We start from the raw sequence: 17,860 nt of genomic DNA, 5'->3' as shown, positions 1-17,860 counted from the left end.
AAAAAAATGCTAAGCAGGAAACACCCTCTAAATATTCTTGTTTATACAGTACATGACACAAAGTCGAAAAATAATGAAAACAGAGCCTCTCTGCAGGATTTAGAGTTCTTTCGTATATATTTTAAATATACATGTGCAATACATTAAAATATATAGAGATGTGTGAATATATATATTTACAAAGGTTATATATATATATATATATATATATATATATATATATATATATAATCACAGAAGGGATACATATGCACACTCACTCACACGTCCGTGCGCGTACCCCAACAGGACCCATCTATACGTAAACCAGATGCAGTCCACATCAGGCCAACTTGGACACAAGTGAAAGCCCTGACTCAGCAGCAGATTGCAGATTGCAACTGCATTTGAGTAACCCTTCAGTTTCTTCTACCAAGTGTAAGGCCATTTAGAAACACACTGAGAAGAGCTCGTCTGGGTATATGGCAGAGCCCAGGGCCCCTCTGGCAGTGCACAATTTGCCTGAGTAAGGACTGCAGGATTGGGTTATCAAGGAGCTATCAAGGAGGAGGGACTTGCATTGCTTTGGGCCCTGAAACTAATAAGCAAACATCCATAGAATAACATTAGCTCCAGGAACAAAGCACTAGTGTCATAGAATCCTTATATATCTCAGCACTAAGCAAATATCAGGCAGAAGCGGAGAGAAGTGTGTGTTGCTACTCATCACCATCCAGCTTGACCCAGAGAACTGGGCACAGCTTTTAAAGGGTATATAAGTTCAAAGTTCAATCAGGCAAATTTATAAGATTAACAAAAAAGTACTTAAAAATTAAAGGATCTGAAAGCAACATAAGAGGTTACAGGTATTGGTTTGGGTTTATAAATTTTCCAAGAAGCCAAACCTTATATATGGCACCATTTGCAGCAATATCATTAACATTATTAATAATCATCATAACATATTTATATATACAAAAATAGAGCAAAGCAATTCTAGAAGAGGAGGTGAACATGAAGGCGTGGAGCTGTGCGCAACCCAAATGTCAGTACACTTCAGGAAGATTCAGAACCAACAATGACTGAGTGGCACATATTTCTATAGTACACAGCCAACAGGGGGGCATAGATGTTCCCTTCTTTTTCGTCCCCCTGTGTATGACTATACATCTCTCCCTACCTCTCCACCCTGCGATACACATCCATGCACACTTTCAAAGAGATGATATATAAAGTTAGAGTCTGGAAGTCTTAAACTAAGTTGGAGCACCTTCATTTCAAGCAAGTGCCCTCAATCTCTGAATTCTGTAGTGTTGGATTCACTTACAGAGGGAAACTGCATCTAGTTCTTGCGTCTTTTAGCATCAGTCTTTCGGAGCCTGCCATCACCACCGCAGCCGTTTTCTATCCAAAGGTATTCACAGCACAGGCTCTCGGCACTTTGAAAAAGAGAAGTCAGTTCTCTGTATCATACACCTTTTTTGTCTCAGTTTTCCACTGTTGCTGAAATTTAGGTTCTCAGGCAACTGTCATTGTAAAGTCAGGAGCAAGCACAGTGTGTGCAGCAAAAGGAGGCGCGATGGCAAAGATACAGCTTGGTTAGGGCTTCCTTAAATGTTCTTTTCTTTTCCACACAAGCTTCTACAAGGTGACAGAGCCAAAGGTGATGTCCACTGGGGGCAGCCCCAACACCTGGTAGTTAATTAGCTACCCACCTTGCACTGTATAAAGATCACCACACTAACTTGGCATGGTTCCTGAAAGTTGAATGGGAATGGCTTTCTGTCATTGTTAATAGAGCCCTCAGAGAAAAGTCCCATGACTTAACATGGAACAGGGTAGAGAAAAATGGAACTAGGAGTCAGAAGGCCTGCATTCCAGTCCCAACTCTGCTATTAACTCAGTGTGTGGCCTTGAGCAAATTCCCTTCCTATCTCCAGGTCTCAGTTTTCCCATCTGTAAAATAAGGGCATTAAACTAGATTAACTGTTAAGATTCCTTCCAGCTCTACAGTTTTATGACTTTTGATGTCCATTATTAAGGCCTGAGCCATGCAGTCTCAGGGCAGTTAGCTTCTAAGAGAGAACAGACCTCTTTGATATCCTTTGCTTTGTTCATTTAGCTATAAAGCACGTCTGCCTTTGGCACTTGGGTCAGACATACAAAGTTATGAGCATCCTGATTTACTATCCTACTCAGCATGCTAGTGGAATCTGTCAGTACTATAAGTTCATTATTGGGAAAGGGAGTAAAACTCCAACCAATTAAACCTGGAAATGTAAGATACTTTTGCTTCATATGCTCACAAACCAGTTAAGTGTGGTTATGAGTGCACACACACGTCAGGATATAGACTATTGCTAGTGATCAGTCCGTTACAGTAATCCATTTCCCTTAATGAAAATTAGTAAATAGTATAGCATAGCAAAGTTTGGCGTCAAAGGAAACACCTATGGAAAAACAGCACTTTGGGACGTGTTAGAGAAAGAGGGACAGGTAGAGAGAGCAAAGACAGATCGAACAAGACAGAAATACAAGCAGAAAAAGGATTAGACTGAGAGAGAGAGAGGGAAGGAAGGAGTCAAAAAAGGGAGGGAGAGAGAAGGAAAGGAGGGAAAGCAGAGTGGGTGAGAATGAAGGGGGAAGGAGTCCAGAAGAGTGATGAAAGAAGAGGAGAGAGGAGAAAAAGAAGACTAGAGAAGAGAAGGGCACTCAACAGGGAGAAAGGGTCAGAATCCCTGGAATAGTGAATGTTGTTCCACATGGGCCTGTGAAAACCATCTAGAAGAAAGCTTTCAAAGGCACAGTGGAAAGCAGAGTGACGCCCAGAGCCTGCATCGAGAGGCTTTGCATTGGGGAGCCCCTAAACCTCCACGTTGCTGGCTCTGCCAGTCCTCAGTGAATCTCATGCCGATATATCACCTGAATTTGTCCTGACAGCCGTAAGGGCTGAGATGGTGGGGTGTGAAAAGGTTGGAGAGGAGTGGGGTAGATACTGGGAGGAAGAACAAGGCATCCTGCACCAGGATGTACTTGGCCATTCCCCTGACACTGCAGGAACAAAACTGGTGAGGCCCTAGCTTTGGCTACTTTACTCCCCCTTCCCCTCTTCAAAGATGAGGCGTTTGCATTACTGATGGGGGCTAGAAGGAGAAAGCTCTGGATCCATTTGGTGAGGAGGTCATACAGACTTCTCCTGGGCCTTGGGGAAGGGCGCACTACCAGAAGAGATTTTTCTGCACACAGTGTTGGTGTGCCTCTTACAGCGGCAGCCTGGTCGCCGGAGGCTATCATAGCCCTGCTGGCAGAGATGGAGGCATCCACGGGTAGGCAGGTAGCAGCACAGGCAGGGTAAGAAGAGGGAGATGAGGCTCATGGCTGCCCAGCGGACAAAGCAAGAGCTAGGCCCACAGGAGCAGGGCTCATCAGCGCAGTTGTCTTCATCATCAGTGGAGCAGTGGTAGAAGAGGCCCTTAACACAGCAGAGACAAGTGCCATAATCGAGGAGGCTCTCGGCAGAGCAAAGGCAACGCTGGTTGCACAGCCAGCAGGAGGGGAGAGGGCGAGATGCTGTGCAGAGGACACATTTGCAGCGCCCACACTCCTCACAGATAAAGAGGTGCTCACTGGGGTGCATTGCAGATTGCTCATCTTCTCCCTTCAGAGCACCATCAACCTTCGGGTGGGCCCCTGTTCCAGGCTGGGTTCGGATGATGGACTGGCCTGAAGGTGAGGGCGTAATGCTGGCCAGGAGCCTTTGATCAGAGGCAGTGGTGCTATGGGACATCGAGCTGGCAATGCTAGATTGGCTCAGATGCTGAGGCAAGGGCTGCAATTGATGGCACTGGCTGAGACTGCGGGGGAGAGCAGTAGGCATGGTAGCCAAGGACCAATCAGATTTGTGGGTTTGCACAATCAGGGAAGGGCTGGAGAGGGCCTGTTTACAGGGGGCTGGAGGCCGGTCCACATAATCATTGCTAGCATGAGTAGAGCGCAGCTGTTCAATAGGCAGGATTTGTTGGAAGTCATCTGTCACTGCAGCATCCATTTTGCCTTGATTCTTGAGTTCTGAGTGGCTTTGGGTCAGGATGGCACTTATGGTGATAAAGAGCCCTTGTATTTACATAGACCTTAGGGAACATCAGAAAATCCTAGGAGAGAAGAAATAGAAACAATTAATGAGAACACACAGGCATGAGTACTTTGCAGGGAACCTATAAAGCTCAGGCCCTATCACCACCACTACCTTGGATCACTTTATGGTAGATTTCATGTCACATATTTATTCTGTAATGACCTCACCTACCTCTTTACAGGCAAGTCTGATCTTCCCATTCCGACTATAAAGCACTTTGGGAGCAAAGATCAGATCATTGATTTCTTTTGTGTTCCATCATATGACTAGGGTCACAGGAGCAGCTAGCTCATTCAGATGTTTGCTAACAGTGAAATCTAGGCCTTCAGCATCAAAATTCTAATAAAAACGGACCCTAATTTCAAACATAAAGGCCACTCCCTGAGGCAATGCTGATGTCAAAGAGAAAGCCTCAAAAGTCTTCTGTGAATTTTTATATATAAATTCTCCTTTCATTGAAATCTGTGAGAAGCATAAACAAACAAGTGAGAAATGACATTGCTTGATTCAATGGATAGAGGCAAGCAAGCAAGATGCGATGATGGCAGAGATGTGGCAGAGACGCAGAGGGCAGAGATTAGGCTATCTGCAGAATAACAGGAAAAAGGGCTTCCCAAGGGTGCAAGGATGCCAAGACTAATCATCCTGCAGCTCTCCTCATCTAATAGGCTGATTTAACTTATTGAGGAGGTAATTCTTTCTAAATGGGAGTGTGGCTCCAGAATCAAATTTTTTCTATATACATGGAAGTAATACTGGTGCTGAAAGAGCCATACAAGATGATCCCCAAATTATTTTAAATATCACCTATGATTATACTCATTACCACCCCAAATCAAGTTTTATTGATGGGATTTACTTGGCAGAATCGGCTTGGGGTATTTTTCTCTATCTTTACCTTACACAATACAATAAACTGGCTTTCTTAAAGAACAGCTATGTTCTTATATCAGATTTAAGCTAAGAAAGCATGTGCTCTATCTCCATTTTACTACAATCCAGAATAGTTGGTGGTTATTCCCTGAAGGATTTGATTGAGCCTAGTATTGTTAACGGTGACCATGAGGAAAACATTGTATACATAGCAGTTTACTGTAATGCACCACCGGAAGACTGAACAGCCAAAAAGGTGCACACAAGGAAAAAACACAAATCTAAGAGTCATCCTGGAGGCATTAGGACCTAGGAAACAACATCACGAACAAAGTACATATTTGAAATCCATCAGATTTCAGGCCGTCTCAAAATAGATTGATTACTCACAGAACTGTATGGGATGGAAAGCTTGAATGAGTAATATAATGAACAAGTGAAAGAGCATAGTGCTTGATTAGGCTTCTATAAGCAAGCAAACGTGATACTGAAATATGCCCAAAGTTCAATAACAGGAAAAATAAGGATGCAGTTCATAAAGGACTCCGTGGCTAATAATACGACCAGACTCATTGCCTTTTGAGGCTATATGCCCATGCAAACCTGTTTAGTTGAATTTACATCTGTTCATTTTTTGAAAAGAAGATTTAATTTGGTTAAAAATAACTTTTCTGGCACATAACATCACAGAACCAGTGTGAGTATAATTTCACTGTTTAGCGAGTTCTTTCAGTGTTATTTAACGCAGCACGGAGAGTGCAGATAAACACTATGGAGAGTCTAAGACAAATATCTATATAACTTTTGTCAAGTCACTTGCTTTGCTTGGACCACAGTTTCACTATCCATATAATTATAGGGATGGACGAGGTGATTCTGAAGGACTGTGCCCCATTATTGTTTATGATTATATAACCACATCATTAGACAAAAGAATTATCTTCGTCTATACCTTCTACACCTTCCATCCTTGAGGGAAAACGAAGGAGCATGGCCTTGTTTATATATCTGGACATTCAAAGGCAAAATGTCTCTTTTATTCACTTGGACTCACAGCCTCCTGAAGCCTCCCACCTCTACCTTTGTTGTATCTTTATTAAGCTTCATAATCTTAGCATTAGAAAAGAACAGGTAGTTTTCATTTGAATACTCAAATAAACAAGGACACATTGTTCAGCTGACTTGCAGGGTATGTGGATGTAGGAGCTTTGGATTGGGAAGAATCTTTTGACAAACATAAGAAATAGATTTGTTCACCATATATCAGGCACAGAAGGTGTTGGGCCCTTCAAATCCTTTACACTGTAAGAACCACATATACTCTGGATTCATTAGACTTGTTGGTTTCCCAAAGGAAACCAGATTCAAAACATACTGAAGATTCCAAGAATCAGTGACTCAAAGGAAGGCACACAGGGTCTCAAAGCTACAGGAAATTATCATATGGGATTCCAGGGATGTCACCAGGTATCTCAGAAACATGATCAGAAGGTTGAAAGCTAAGCTTAGGGGAATATAGGTCATAATAGAAATGACTCAGAACCATGTCCCAAAGGGATTCTGTCTGGGCAGAAGGGCATGTGGTGTTTAGGCTGAAAAGGTGTATTTGGGTATTGATTAGATTGCTGCAAGATTGAGGAGTTGAGATGATTGGTTAAATGATTAAAGGAAGCTTTGGGCATCAATCTGGGATGATGAGGCACTACTGTCTTGATTACAGGTAAGGGGATTGACAGGATACATTCAGAATGTTTTTTATTGCTCTGTAAAATCTTTTTTTTTAAGAATGGACCATGGAAGATCTGCAATATGGTGGGCAGTAGGACCTGGGTAAATTCGGGGTGTTGAGTAGGATAAAACAGGATTGGATGACAATAAATTGTTTGCCATTCTGGACGTGCTGAATCCGATCTGGCTAACAGGATGAACTGAAATAGATACTGTAGGGGAAGGTAAGAGGGGGGAAAAGTGTTGAGAAATGAATAGGCAAGAGACTGTTTGCAGTACCTAGATTAGATGAAAAACTACGACTACATGCATGTTTATGATTTAGAAATCCACCCATTAAAGGCCCATTCATTGTGAGCAGCAACAGTTAAGAAACTGACTATGCTGTTAGTCAATTGCATTTTCTAGTAAATGAGAGACAGAATATACATATCACATATTATTAAGTAGGAGCCAAGGTGATTAAAAGTCTTGGCTGTACATTGATGGGATCTAGTGATTTCTGTCACGTAGTGCCTCTGCAGTAATGAATGATGCATTGTAAACCCACTCCCATCTCAGTCCCTCTGGCCAGGTGCTCAGAGCTTTCTCAACAGTTTTTCTGTAGCCCTGAAATTTGCTATGTTCAACCTAAACAGAAATTCCTTTTCTTATGTCAATTTAGGGACGAGAAAGCAAAATCCATTCAAGAAATCCTGCTTGTTAATGAAAGAAAAAAAATGTATTTTCTCCCTGGAACCTAAAATCTGCCATGTTGAGACTAAAGTTGAAAACTTTCCTATCTAAAGCCCTTCTAGGCTAACACCTTAAGACAGTCCTGATTTCTGTGATAAATCCTTTCTGATACAATATGATTCATCCTCAATTTCAAAGAAGAGGGGGGAAGAGAAGGAGAGCCTGGCTTCTGTTTGCTCCCACTCCCTTGGGTTCAATGCTGTTTTGTGCCTCACTGTGTAACGGCTCTGGGGTGTGTTGCCTTTTTCTGTGCTCTGCTGTTATATACACTCCTTCTCAGAATAACTGAAAGCAAACATAGGGGGAATTTCTGCTATGGCTTTATATGTTTTCTTAGTTCTACTGTTCCAAAGTCTGCTCTCTCAAAATCCCTCTCTGTGCAAAAGCATTTGCATCTCTATCACAGCACTCCCCCCTTACAAATACCAAGTTGTATATAGTTTACATTACTAACCTCTCAGCCACTGACTGGGCCTCCCTCCTACCGCATACATCTTGCTGGAGCTGCCAGGTTCTCACCACATTTAACTCTTAACTTGTCACTTTGCTCCCCTAGTCCTATTCATGACTCTAATCGTTTCATTAAGAATCACAGCGATTTCTTTCAAACCAGGGAGTCTTGCAGTTTTAAGACCTTGCGTTTGTAAAGATCTAGGTGTTTTAGTCATGAGCAATACAGGAAAATGGGAATATCAAATGCATCCACACACTTCTAATCCTGAAGAAAATGATAGTTGTTCATTTAAGAAGTAAAAAGATCTTCCTTTGGACCACAAATCATGTTATAGGAGGCCTGAGACTTAAGATCGAGTCCTAGCTCTAGCTCGGCTTTGCTGTGTGACTACGGGCAAGTGACTTTTGTTCTGTTTCTTCATCTGCAAAACGAGGGGCTATGCAGGGAAGGTTGTAAAAGCCCCTTCTTTTTCCGACGCTCTCAATTTTTTATGCTGGCTTTTTAGGTTGCGTTTCTCTGTCTCAAAGGTCTTTCGTGAAGAATTAGTCTCCCTTCCTTTAAATTATTTCCTTTCTCACTACTCAGCTCCTCAACGCTGAATAAAATACCTCCAAATCCAAGTCACTCAGATCACTATCTTGATTGTTTCATAGCTAGAGAGACCAAAAACCAGAACACACACACACACACGCACACACACACGCACACACACGCACACACAAAATGTGCAGAATATTACAGTCAAGTCTTAGTAAATGTTTACTTAGAGGTACAGGGGGAAAGACTAATACTTCCTTGTGGATCAACTGCTAGCCTGGACCTTATTTGTATGCATGCATGCTGCTCACTTGTTGGGAACGTGATTTAACACCTGGTATATCTAAATTCATGTGATAGCCCATTAGGTTACAGTGAAGTTTTAATGCACCCAGTAAAGCAACAGTAGTTTGCATTTCAAAATAGATTTTCTGTTTAAGAGTTCAAGGTCTGTTTTCTGTTCGTCCGACTTGGTTTGCAGCATGCAGAGGTGATCATTATACTCAGAAGAATGGAGAGGACTGGAAATCACGGCCTTAGGTCCTATCGAACGCCCATTGGCTAACTAGACATGCTCACAGGTTCTCACTTTGGACAACATTTCCATATGCCACATAGAGACATGTGCCCATACCCCCCAGGCACGGATCCAGAGATTTCTAAATCATTGCTCTGACTCAATGTAAGTAGGGGGTTATGCCGTGTCAGCTTGCGCCATTTCTACCCAGGGCAAGGTGATGTGATGAAATCTGAACGATGCACAGCCCAGACTTGTGAACCAATAGCTGACTAGCCCCACGCTGACAGGATACCCGCTGGGCAGCCAGACTGGCCTCAGCATGGGCTCTCCCTATATCCTCAGTTTGCGTGGTTAGGCTGCGCTATAAGGGACCCAGGCAAGCATCAAAATGCATGGAAAGGTCAACAGGCTAGAAACGAAATTGACATTTGGCCACAAAAGGGTTATTTGGAAGTTCCATTTTGATTTATAAATATCCAGTAAGAATAGTGTTCTGCAGGAGCCGATTCATTTAAATCTCATTTAAATGGTTTTCATTTCATTTTACCCACGCGCTTGCGTTTGTGCTCGTGCACACGCGTGCGCACACACACATACACACGAACACACACACACGCACACGCACACACAGACGATGGCTGGAATGAATGGCAATCTGTGCATAGAAAGAATTCTGGGGTCCTTTAGATCTAATCGGAATGGCTTACCTTGAGGAAAGGATCTATCCATGCTGAGAAAAGCAGAAGAATTAATGCCCCATCTGGCTCAAAAGACCTCTTCTGATTCTTTAGGCTTCTCCAACCTCTTTTCAGAAAGTCTTGAATGAAAACTCCTTCACCGGCAGTGGAGCCAGAAACAGAGATAGTTCTGTCTCGGTCTGGTCTTTCTGACACAGCAGAGAAAACGGAAAGGGAAAAAAAAACGGTGGTGGGGGGAGGAGAGTCAGACCTGTAGTGGCAGATACTTTGTATAGATTTTCCTTGCAGATCTAAATCTTGATGCACGTATTCCCCAAAGAAAGCTCAGCAGGGTAAGTTGTTCGCCTCCTCCTCCTCTTCTTTCTCCTCCTCCTTCTCCTATTTCTCCTCCTCCTCCTCCTCCGCCTCTTTCTCCTCCCCCTTCTCCCCCTCCTCCTCTTTCTTTTTCCCCTCCTCCTCCAGCGTTTTCCTTCCCCTCCTCTTCCCCTCCCCCTTCCCTCCTCCCCTTCCTCCTCCTTTACCTCCTCCCCCTCCTCTTCTGCCTCCGCCTCCACCTCCGCCTCTGTCTCCTCCAATCTGACAGATGAACCGAAGCTGCAGAAACTGCAGTTGTAGACACAGGGTATCTCAACAGAGCAATAGATACCGATAGTGTGTGATTATTTATATAGCGCAGGGTGTGTTGGTATATAATCTGCAGAGAGCAGGAGGGGGGGGTGGGGAGGGAGGCGAGATTGCAGCGCGTTCAGCTGAGCTAGCTGGCTGTTTTGTGAATGTAGATGATTTCTGGAGGTCTTGTGAATGGGTTAGAGGGGAGGAGGGGAGGGAAGGGATTTATTGCTCCTTGTTATAATTTCTTTCTCTCCCTCTCTCAGTGTCGTTTGTTTTCCCGGAGCTGTAGCTCTTAATGCTTGGCTAAGTGGCGTCATCCAGTTGAAATTGAATCGACCCATTAGAACTCCCCATAGGAATCTCTGTATCCGGTCCCTGGGTAATGACTGAAACAGGATTTAAAGGGGAATGGGGGCGGGGTGGAGAGTAACAATTTTAAGGAGGCCTTATTTAAATATCTCTGCCAACCACAGTCCTACAGAGCCACTCAGCCCTTGCTGAGTGATTGCAGCTTCAATCAGATGGAGACAGAGCTTCTCCTTTGTTTAAGGGTTTCTCCCACGTCTTTTCTACATTCATTCCCACTTTTTTCAGCGCTAATAAAGATTATCCATCCATCATCCATTGGGAAACCATTAACCAACCTACTTTCCCTTTCTGCCTTTAGTATGTCATATATTCAACAAATATGTTTGAGAGCCTTCCTTTGTGCTAGGTGTTGCGGATTCAATAAGGAAGACAGAATCCTTGTTTCCAGGGGAGTCTCGTTGGGGCCGCCAGGCTTCTGAAAATAAAGCAGCTTTGGACATTTTCTCTGAAACCAAAGGACGGAGTTTTCTGTAAATTATCCTCAGTTCACTGTTTAATTCAATAGGAAGGGGTCTTCCTTCTGGGCACCCAGACAGAAGCACTTAGATGAAAACAAGCCTCATATTTAAAATAAAAGAGATCTGATTTCAAGTCCTGCTTCAATAGACAAGTAGCAGGAGCTTGACCATCAACATTCTTAGGATGCTTTGGTTATCCCATCGATAAAATTGAGAAGGTAAATGGTGACAGTTAAGAGTAAAACAAACCTGTGAGTCAGGAAACTCAGATTCTTAATCTTACTCTAATTCCTTGTGTGACCTTTGCAATTTACCTTACCTCTATCTAGTGCCTCAATTTCTACATACAGGAGGTGATCTGATTAGGTAATTGCTAAGATACCTTCTAGCTCTGACATTCTATTTACACCCTCTCAGGAGGGTAAAGAAAACATGAGATTAAAAACACGAATGCTTACATGGGTCTGCCTGTGCATGTGAGTGCGTGCGTGGCAAAGTTGTTCCACACTGTTTTGTTGATGTGTATGTGTGTGTGAATGTATATACAATGTACCTATCCATTATGTGTGTGTGTGTGTGTGTGTGTGTGTGTGTAATTTCTAAACAAATCAGAATTTCCAGAGTCAAAAGATTTTCCTTTGTAAATTCTTCTCTTTTGTGGCTCAAACCTCTTCCTTACTCTTAACATTGACTTGAGCTTATCAAAATTATAAAAACTATTAAAGCTAATCTGTAAATTCATCCACACAAGAGGATAGATTTGCTGATATTCCATCTACCATTTTTTAGCGGGTATTTATTGCACATCAACTTTGTGTCAAGCACTGTACTTATTAGGTTCAGGTCAAACAGACCAGGGTTCCAATTTTGTTTCTCACTTTATGAGCTGTCTGACTTTGAGCAACTCAATTCATCTCTCTCAACCTGTTTCTTCATCTTTAAAATGGAGGTACTTACATCATAGGATTATGCTAATTCCTATAGATTGAATACAGTCTTGCATTTAAAAGGTATATCATGTGTCTGGAATATAGTAAGTGCTCAATGAACAGTAGATGTGAATATTAAGAACTTTTTCTCACCCTAATGTAGCCTATAGGAGAGGCAAGAGATTCTTTCTATTTGAAATTCTTTTGTTTTTTAAAGTCCAGCTTTAAATTTGAACAGATATGTGCTAAATATATCTTCCTTAAATATGGTTTATTTTCATGCTTTATTCCCTTATATCAAAAACTTATTTTTAATTTCTAAAGCATTAAGCCTAAATTACTCTGCCTGTCAATCAAGTTATTCTCCAACTCTATACATTCCACTTCTCTCCTCTTAACATAAGACAGGTTGAATGTTTTGATAAATACCTGTACTGTTTTTGATCTGTGGCTGGGTGTCTGTGGATACGGAGAGCTGATTGTATGCATTGTTCTATTTCATTTTATATAGGGGACTTGATCATCCGTGGATTTTGGTATCTGTGGGGATTTCAGTAACCAAACCCCTCGTTGATACTGAGGAACAACTTACGTTTTGGGGGAGTCATAAGTTATACAAGGATTTTCAACTGTTCAGGGGTCAGTGCATTGTTCAAGGGTCAAATGTATAATTAGATATTATTTATTAATACATAATTAATAAATGAATCCTTGCTCCCCAGGGGCTCATACTTTGGCAGGGAAGATAACAAATAGACAAATATAATAAAGAATAAGTGCAATGGAAAGAAGCAGAGAGAAAATACACCTCATCCAGTATTGAGGGGGTTATGGAATGCTTCCTAGAAAAGGTGACATTGAAATATAAATTTGAAGGATGAGAAGGACATTACAGCCAGTGGGAATAGCATGTGCAGAAGTCAAGAGGTAGCATAAAGGATGACAGGATGAACTGCAAATAGAACCATCACTGGATCTCCCAAACTCAGTATAATGCCTGGAACAGAAAAGATACTCAAAAGAACAAATAAAAATGATTGCAAGCAGAGATAGCATAATGAACAAAGACACAAAGAGGTGACAACAACATGTTTTGTAAACCATTCTAAGGAGGGTACCCTACACTCATAGCCTTAGCAAGTCAAGAGCAGAAATTTTCTCTAGAAGGCACCACCCACATGTTTTATTCATATTCCTGGAATGTACTAAGCTTATTTAGGTTTTCCTAAATTGTAGCAAGTGGAAATAGATTATATATGAAAAACCAAGTTTGTATGATAGTCCAATTCAGTGTCTAAAATAATCATTATCAGAATCTTCATCCATAAACCAAATCAAATATCAAATTCTCTCAGCCTATAATTACAACCAATTCTCTCTTATTTTGTCTGCATGAAACACGTATTCTGCACAAATTCTGAAAATATTTCCTTATTCTCTTTTTCCCAGAATAGAGCCCAAATACATTTGAGAGCCTGTAAGTTCCTATATGAGGCCAGTTCTATCCTTTCATTACTGTCTACTGGAGTCAAGAGTAGCTCTTTAGAAGTAACAGATGAGCCCTAGCCGGTTTTGGATAAAGCGTGGGCCTGTGGACTGAAGGGTCCCAGGTTCGATTCCAGTCAAGGGCAAGTACCTAGTTTGCAGGCTCCTCCTTGGCCCAGGCCCTGGTCAGGGCGCATGCAGGAGGCAACCAATCAATGTGTTTCTCTCATATCAATATTTTTCTCTCTCTTTCCCTCTCTCTTCCACTCTCTCTAAAAATCAATGGAAAAATATCCTCAGGTGAGGATAAAAAAGAAGAAGAAGTACCAGATGAAAATCTATGGGCATCCTGACTCAGCAGTGGTGATGCCAGAAGAAGTAAATAATGCCAAGGAAATGGAATTTCTTAACCAAAAACCTATAGGGCTGGTGATAATTATTTTCTTTTCCAAAGAAACTGGCAAACAATATAGGAGCAATATCATCAATAATAAGATCATGGTATAGAAAAGTCAGAGAGAAAAAAATGACCTGGGAGAGTATAGAATTGTAGAATGGAGGGACAATGTGGTCCTGTGGAAAGAAAGCTGCACTAAGAGCAAGGAACTGTAAATTCCAGTATCCTAACCTGCCGTGTGGGTTTGGAAGGTCATTTCTCATCTCTAGGTCCCATTTTCTTATCTGTAACATGGTATGCTTCAATGTAATTAAATAAAACAAACATATACTGAGTACCTACTCAATATCAGGCAATATATTTGATGTAAAGAAAGACACAGAGATGAATTGTGACACAATATGTTATCTAGTAGGCCCTCAATACATACTGGTTGAATGAATGAATGAGTAGTCTTATCCTCTCATTACTCAGTCTAGTAGAATAACTATACATATAAACACATAAACTGCAATATAATTGATCATTAAATCAGATAATTGTGGCTTGAATGAAGATAGGGACAGTGTAGATAAAGAAAAGTGGATGATCAGTAGAATATAGAATAACCAAGACTTTGACTTATTAGATGTGGTGTGTTAATTGCATCATTTACTGAAATTTGGAGGGAACACTTAAAATACCTTTGAGTACATTGGGGTTGAGATGCCTATGTAATATCTAAATGGTAATGTAGGTAATATTAAACACGGGTTTTGACCTTAAAAGAGGATATGGATCAAGAATAGAAATATGGGCACTCATAGTGTATAGATTTACGTCATGTGAATAGATGAGTCTAGTCAGAGAGAGTGTGCAGAATGTTAGAGTGACAGAAAGGTATAAGTCAAAACCCCAGAGAGCGCAGGTATTTAAGGGATTGGCAGGAAAGAAGTCTATAAAATAGACTGAGAAGGGATGACCATATATGAGTCAGGAGAATCATGAGTGTTTGGTGTCTGGCAGCTAAGAAAGTATATTTGAAGTTGAATGATCAACTATCAATTGCAACAGATTGGTCAAGTAAGATACATAAAAGATATGAAGTATCTACTGGTTTGGCAATTTGGAGATTGCTAGTAAATTTGGTGGAGAGAATAGAATTGTACCTTTTAAGCAGTGATTCTCAACCAGGACTGCACATCAGCATCATATGTGAAACTTTATCAATCTACATATTGCTAAGCCTTACTTCCAGAGATTCTTACTCAGGAGATATTGGGTGAGACCCAGAGAATCTGCATTCTCAAAGAGTCCCATATGGCTCCTGAATGTACCATGCTTTCTCTTACCTCTAGATCCATTACAAACACTATTTTCCTTGCCTGGAGTAATGGAAACTCCCAAATCTATATCTCTGGGCCAGACTTCCTAGCTTAACTCTAGACCCAAATATCCAACAGCCGATCAGAAATTCCCACCCATCATCTTCATTTATCCACCAAAGGTGATGTAGGGTAATGGAGAGTGCTATTTTATGTATGGTGGTTATGGAAAGTCTCTCTCATTAGGTGTCATTTGAGCTGAGTCTCGAATAAGCTATATGGGGACAGCAACTTCCACATGGAGGGAACAGTACATGCAAATCTCTGAGGCCAGCATGTGCTTGGCATGTTCTAGGAAGAACAAAGAGATTAGCATGCATAGAGTGGAAGGAGTAAGGGGAGAAAATGAAACCAGCACAGAACTGGATCATGTGGAGTCTCATAGGCCATGTTAACAATTTTGCATTTAGAGAAGATATTGTAGGTTTTTGTCTAGAGGAGTGATGTAATATGATTGGTAATTTTAAAAAGATCACCGTGGCTGCCCTATGGAATGCATATTTGGGAGAGGGACTTGGGGTGGAAGCAGGGAGAATAAGTAGGAGGTTATTGCAACAGGTCAGATGAGAGAGGAGTGACAGTGGAAGTGATGAGAAGATAGAATTGGAAGTTAGAATTCTGGAACTCTGTTTATATTTTCTGCCATCAAAATACCTGTTTTTTTCTGATTTTTTTTCCATTTCAGTAAAAGGCATCACCTATATTTTCCCAACACAAAATGTGTGTGTGTGTATGTGTGTGTGTGTGTGTGTAAATGTCTCTGTCTTTTCTGAATGTATGTATACTGACTTTGGCCTGTCTGCATGCCCTAAGTTGCACAGGCATGCCATCACCACAGAACTTACCTCTAGGCCACTTATAGTGTGCCTCAAGTACATATTTTTATATGGCCTGTCACACTTCCTACTGGGCCCCTGTGTCCACATTCATGTACCAAAAGTGTACCATGGTGGTGGTGAATATTTTATTGAGCATCTGGCCACGTGGTGTTTAGATTCTGGTATTTACTTAGCGGAACATTTCCCTGCTTTACATATATTCCAGCATACCCTTCACTTTTTTCAGCTATGCAACTTTTTGCTCCATCTTAATGACAAGGTTTAAAACAGCAATGAGATAAAGAGACAAAGCTGGGAATGGCAGGAGCTTTGAGGTCACTAATGTGTCCATGTTCCACACTCTCCTACAAGGGAGGACAGCCTGTTACAGGTGACAACAGCACAGAGGATTACATTCGGTTCTGGGAGCAGTTTATTTTCAGAACTGACATCCTACCCAGTACTAAATATAGCCAGTCTCTTCCTTTCAAACAAGGGTTTCTTTTCTGTTAAACTTCAATAAAGCTCTTAGCTCTGTATTACAAAGTCAGTCTCCCTCCCTCCTACCCTTTCCCCACCCCTCTCCACTACCTTTATGAAACTTATTATTGTTATACTCCCTCTCCCCAACCACCCACTTTCCTTTCTCTGGCCTCCTTGGTTTCTTGTCCTTCTAAATATCTCCTCTTTCCTAGTTCTCTCCTCTGATTTCTTGATGTACTTCACTATCCTTCTGAGCACTTTCCTCTTCATGTCCCCAATTTTTAAAAACACAGTCTCTTACAAATGCCCTCCCCCAATAGGTCAAGAGAATACAGATGTCTTAAGATTAACATGAGATATTTTATTTATTTGTTTTTGAATCTCCCCAGGCTGAAGATAGCCATGTTTGTCTCCTTATGTGCCAACTGATTGTCATGTAATATTAATGACATGCCAGCATTTATTGAGCATTAACACTGTATTTTTCGAAGTACGTTATACATATAACCCTAATAAAAAAAAAATCCTCCAAGTAAGGAATGTCCTCCCCATTTTAGGATGGGACAACTGGGGCCAAGAGAGGTAATGGTAAGCTTCCTTAGGCCAAATAGTGACTATGCCATAAATGGAATTTGAACTTAGGCAGTGTGACTCCAGAGCTCACACCTTTAACTCCCACGCCATACTACTTCTCTATAGTAGGATTAGTGTCCATTGTATGCCTACTAAATAAACAGGGAGCAGAAGGGTAACAGCTTCTAAAATAGCTTTCAGCTGACTGAGAAGATTGTACTCTTGTTAACTTTGCTTTTACTAAAGCAAAATGTGAAGGTGAAAGAATTCCGAGAAACTGGGATAAAACATGAAAAGAACTAGAAAGGGTTTTTGCTTTCCCTTTTTCCTGCTTGGTTTGAACTATAATTCTGCGTTTTAGGCACTAATAATCTCTTCGTTCTTTAGTTAGACTATGTGAATTCATCAAGACCCAAACAATTTATACAGTTATATTGCAAATTCTGCACCAATTACAGCGAATGAATGGTTATATTCATACAATGGATTACTACTTAACAATACAAATGACTTGTTTTAGTCTATTACTATTACTCAACAGTCAGTCCATGATTATTATTTGTAGAAAACTTCCTGAGCAAATTCTCTAAATCACATGTTTTTATACACTAGCTACTATGTGTTATCTGAAAATGAAATGAAGAAACCTAATTCATTTGCAATATCATCATAAAGGATAAAATACTTAGGTTTAAATTTAATGAAAGTGCAAG

The 17,860-nt window shown here is 41.1% G+C and overlaps 1 protein-coding gene across 1 annotated transcript; it reads right to left on the bottom strand.

The window, feature by feature from the left end:
- Window positions 1-3,160: 3,160 nt before the first annotated feature.
- On the bottom strand, window positions 3,161-4,027 carry SPRY3 (sprouty RTK signaling antagonist 3; the record flags this gene model as incomplete). Its single annotated transcript, XM_081080978.1, has 1 exon — window positions 3,161-4,027. One exon carries the CDS (start codon window positions 4,025-4,027, stop codon window positions 3,161-3,163), a length of 867 nt encoding a protein of 288 aa, XP_080937104.1.
- Window positions 4,028-17,860: the final 13,833 nt, after the last annotated feature.

The sequence above is a fragment of the Myotis nattereri genome, assembly GCF_964212035.1.
Source record: "Myotis nattereri genome assembly, chromosome: X".
Classification (NCBI taxonomy): Eukaryota; Metazoa; Chordata; class Mammalia; order Chiroptera; family Vespertilionidae; genus Myotis; species Myotis nattereri.
This window is presented reverse-complemented; position numbering and strand designations above follow the sequence as displayed.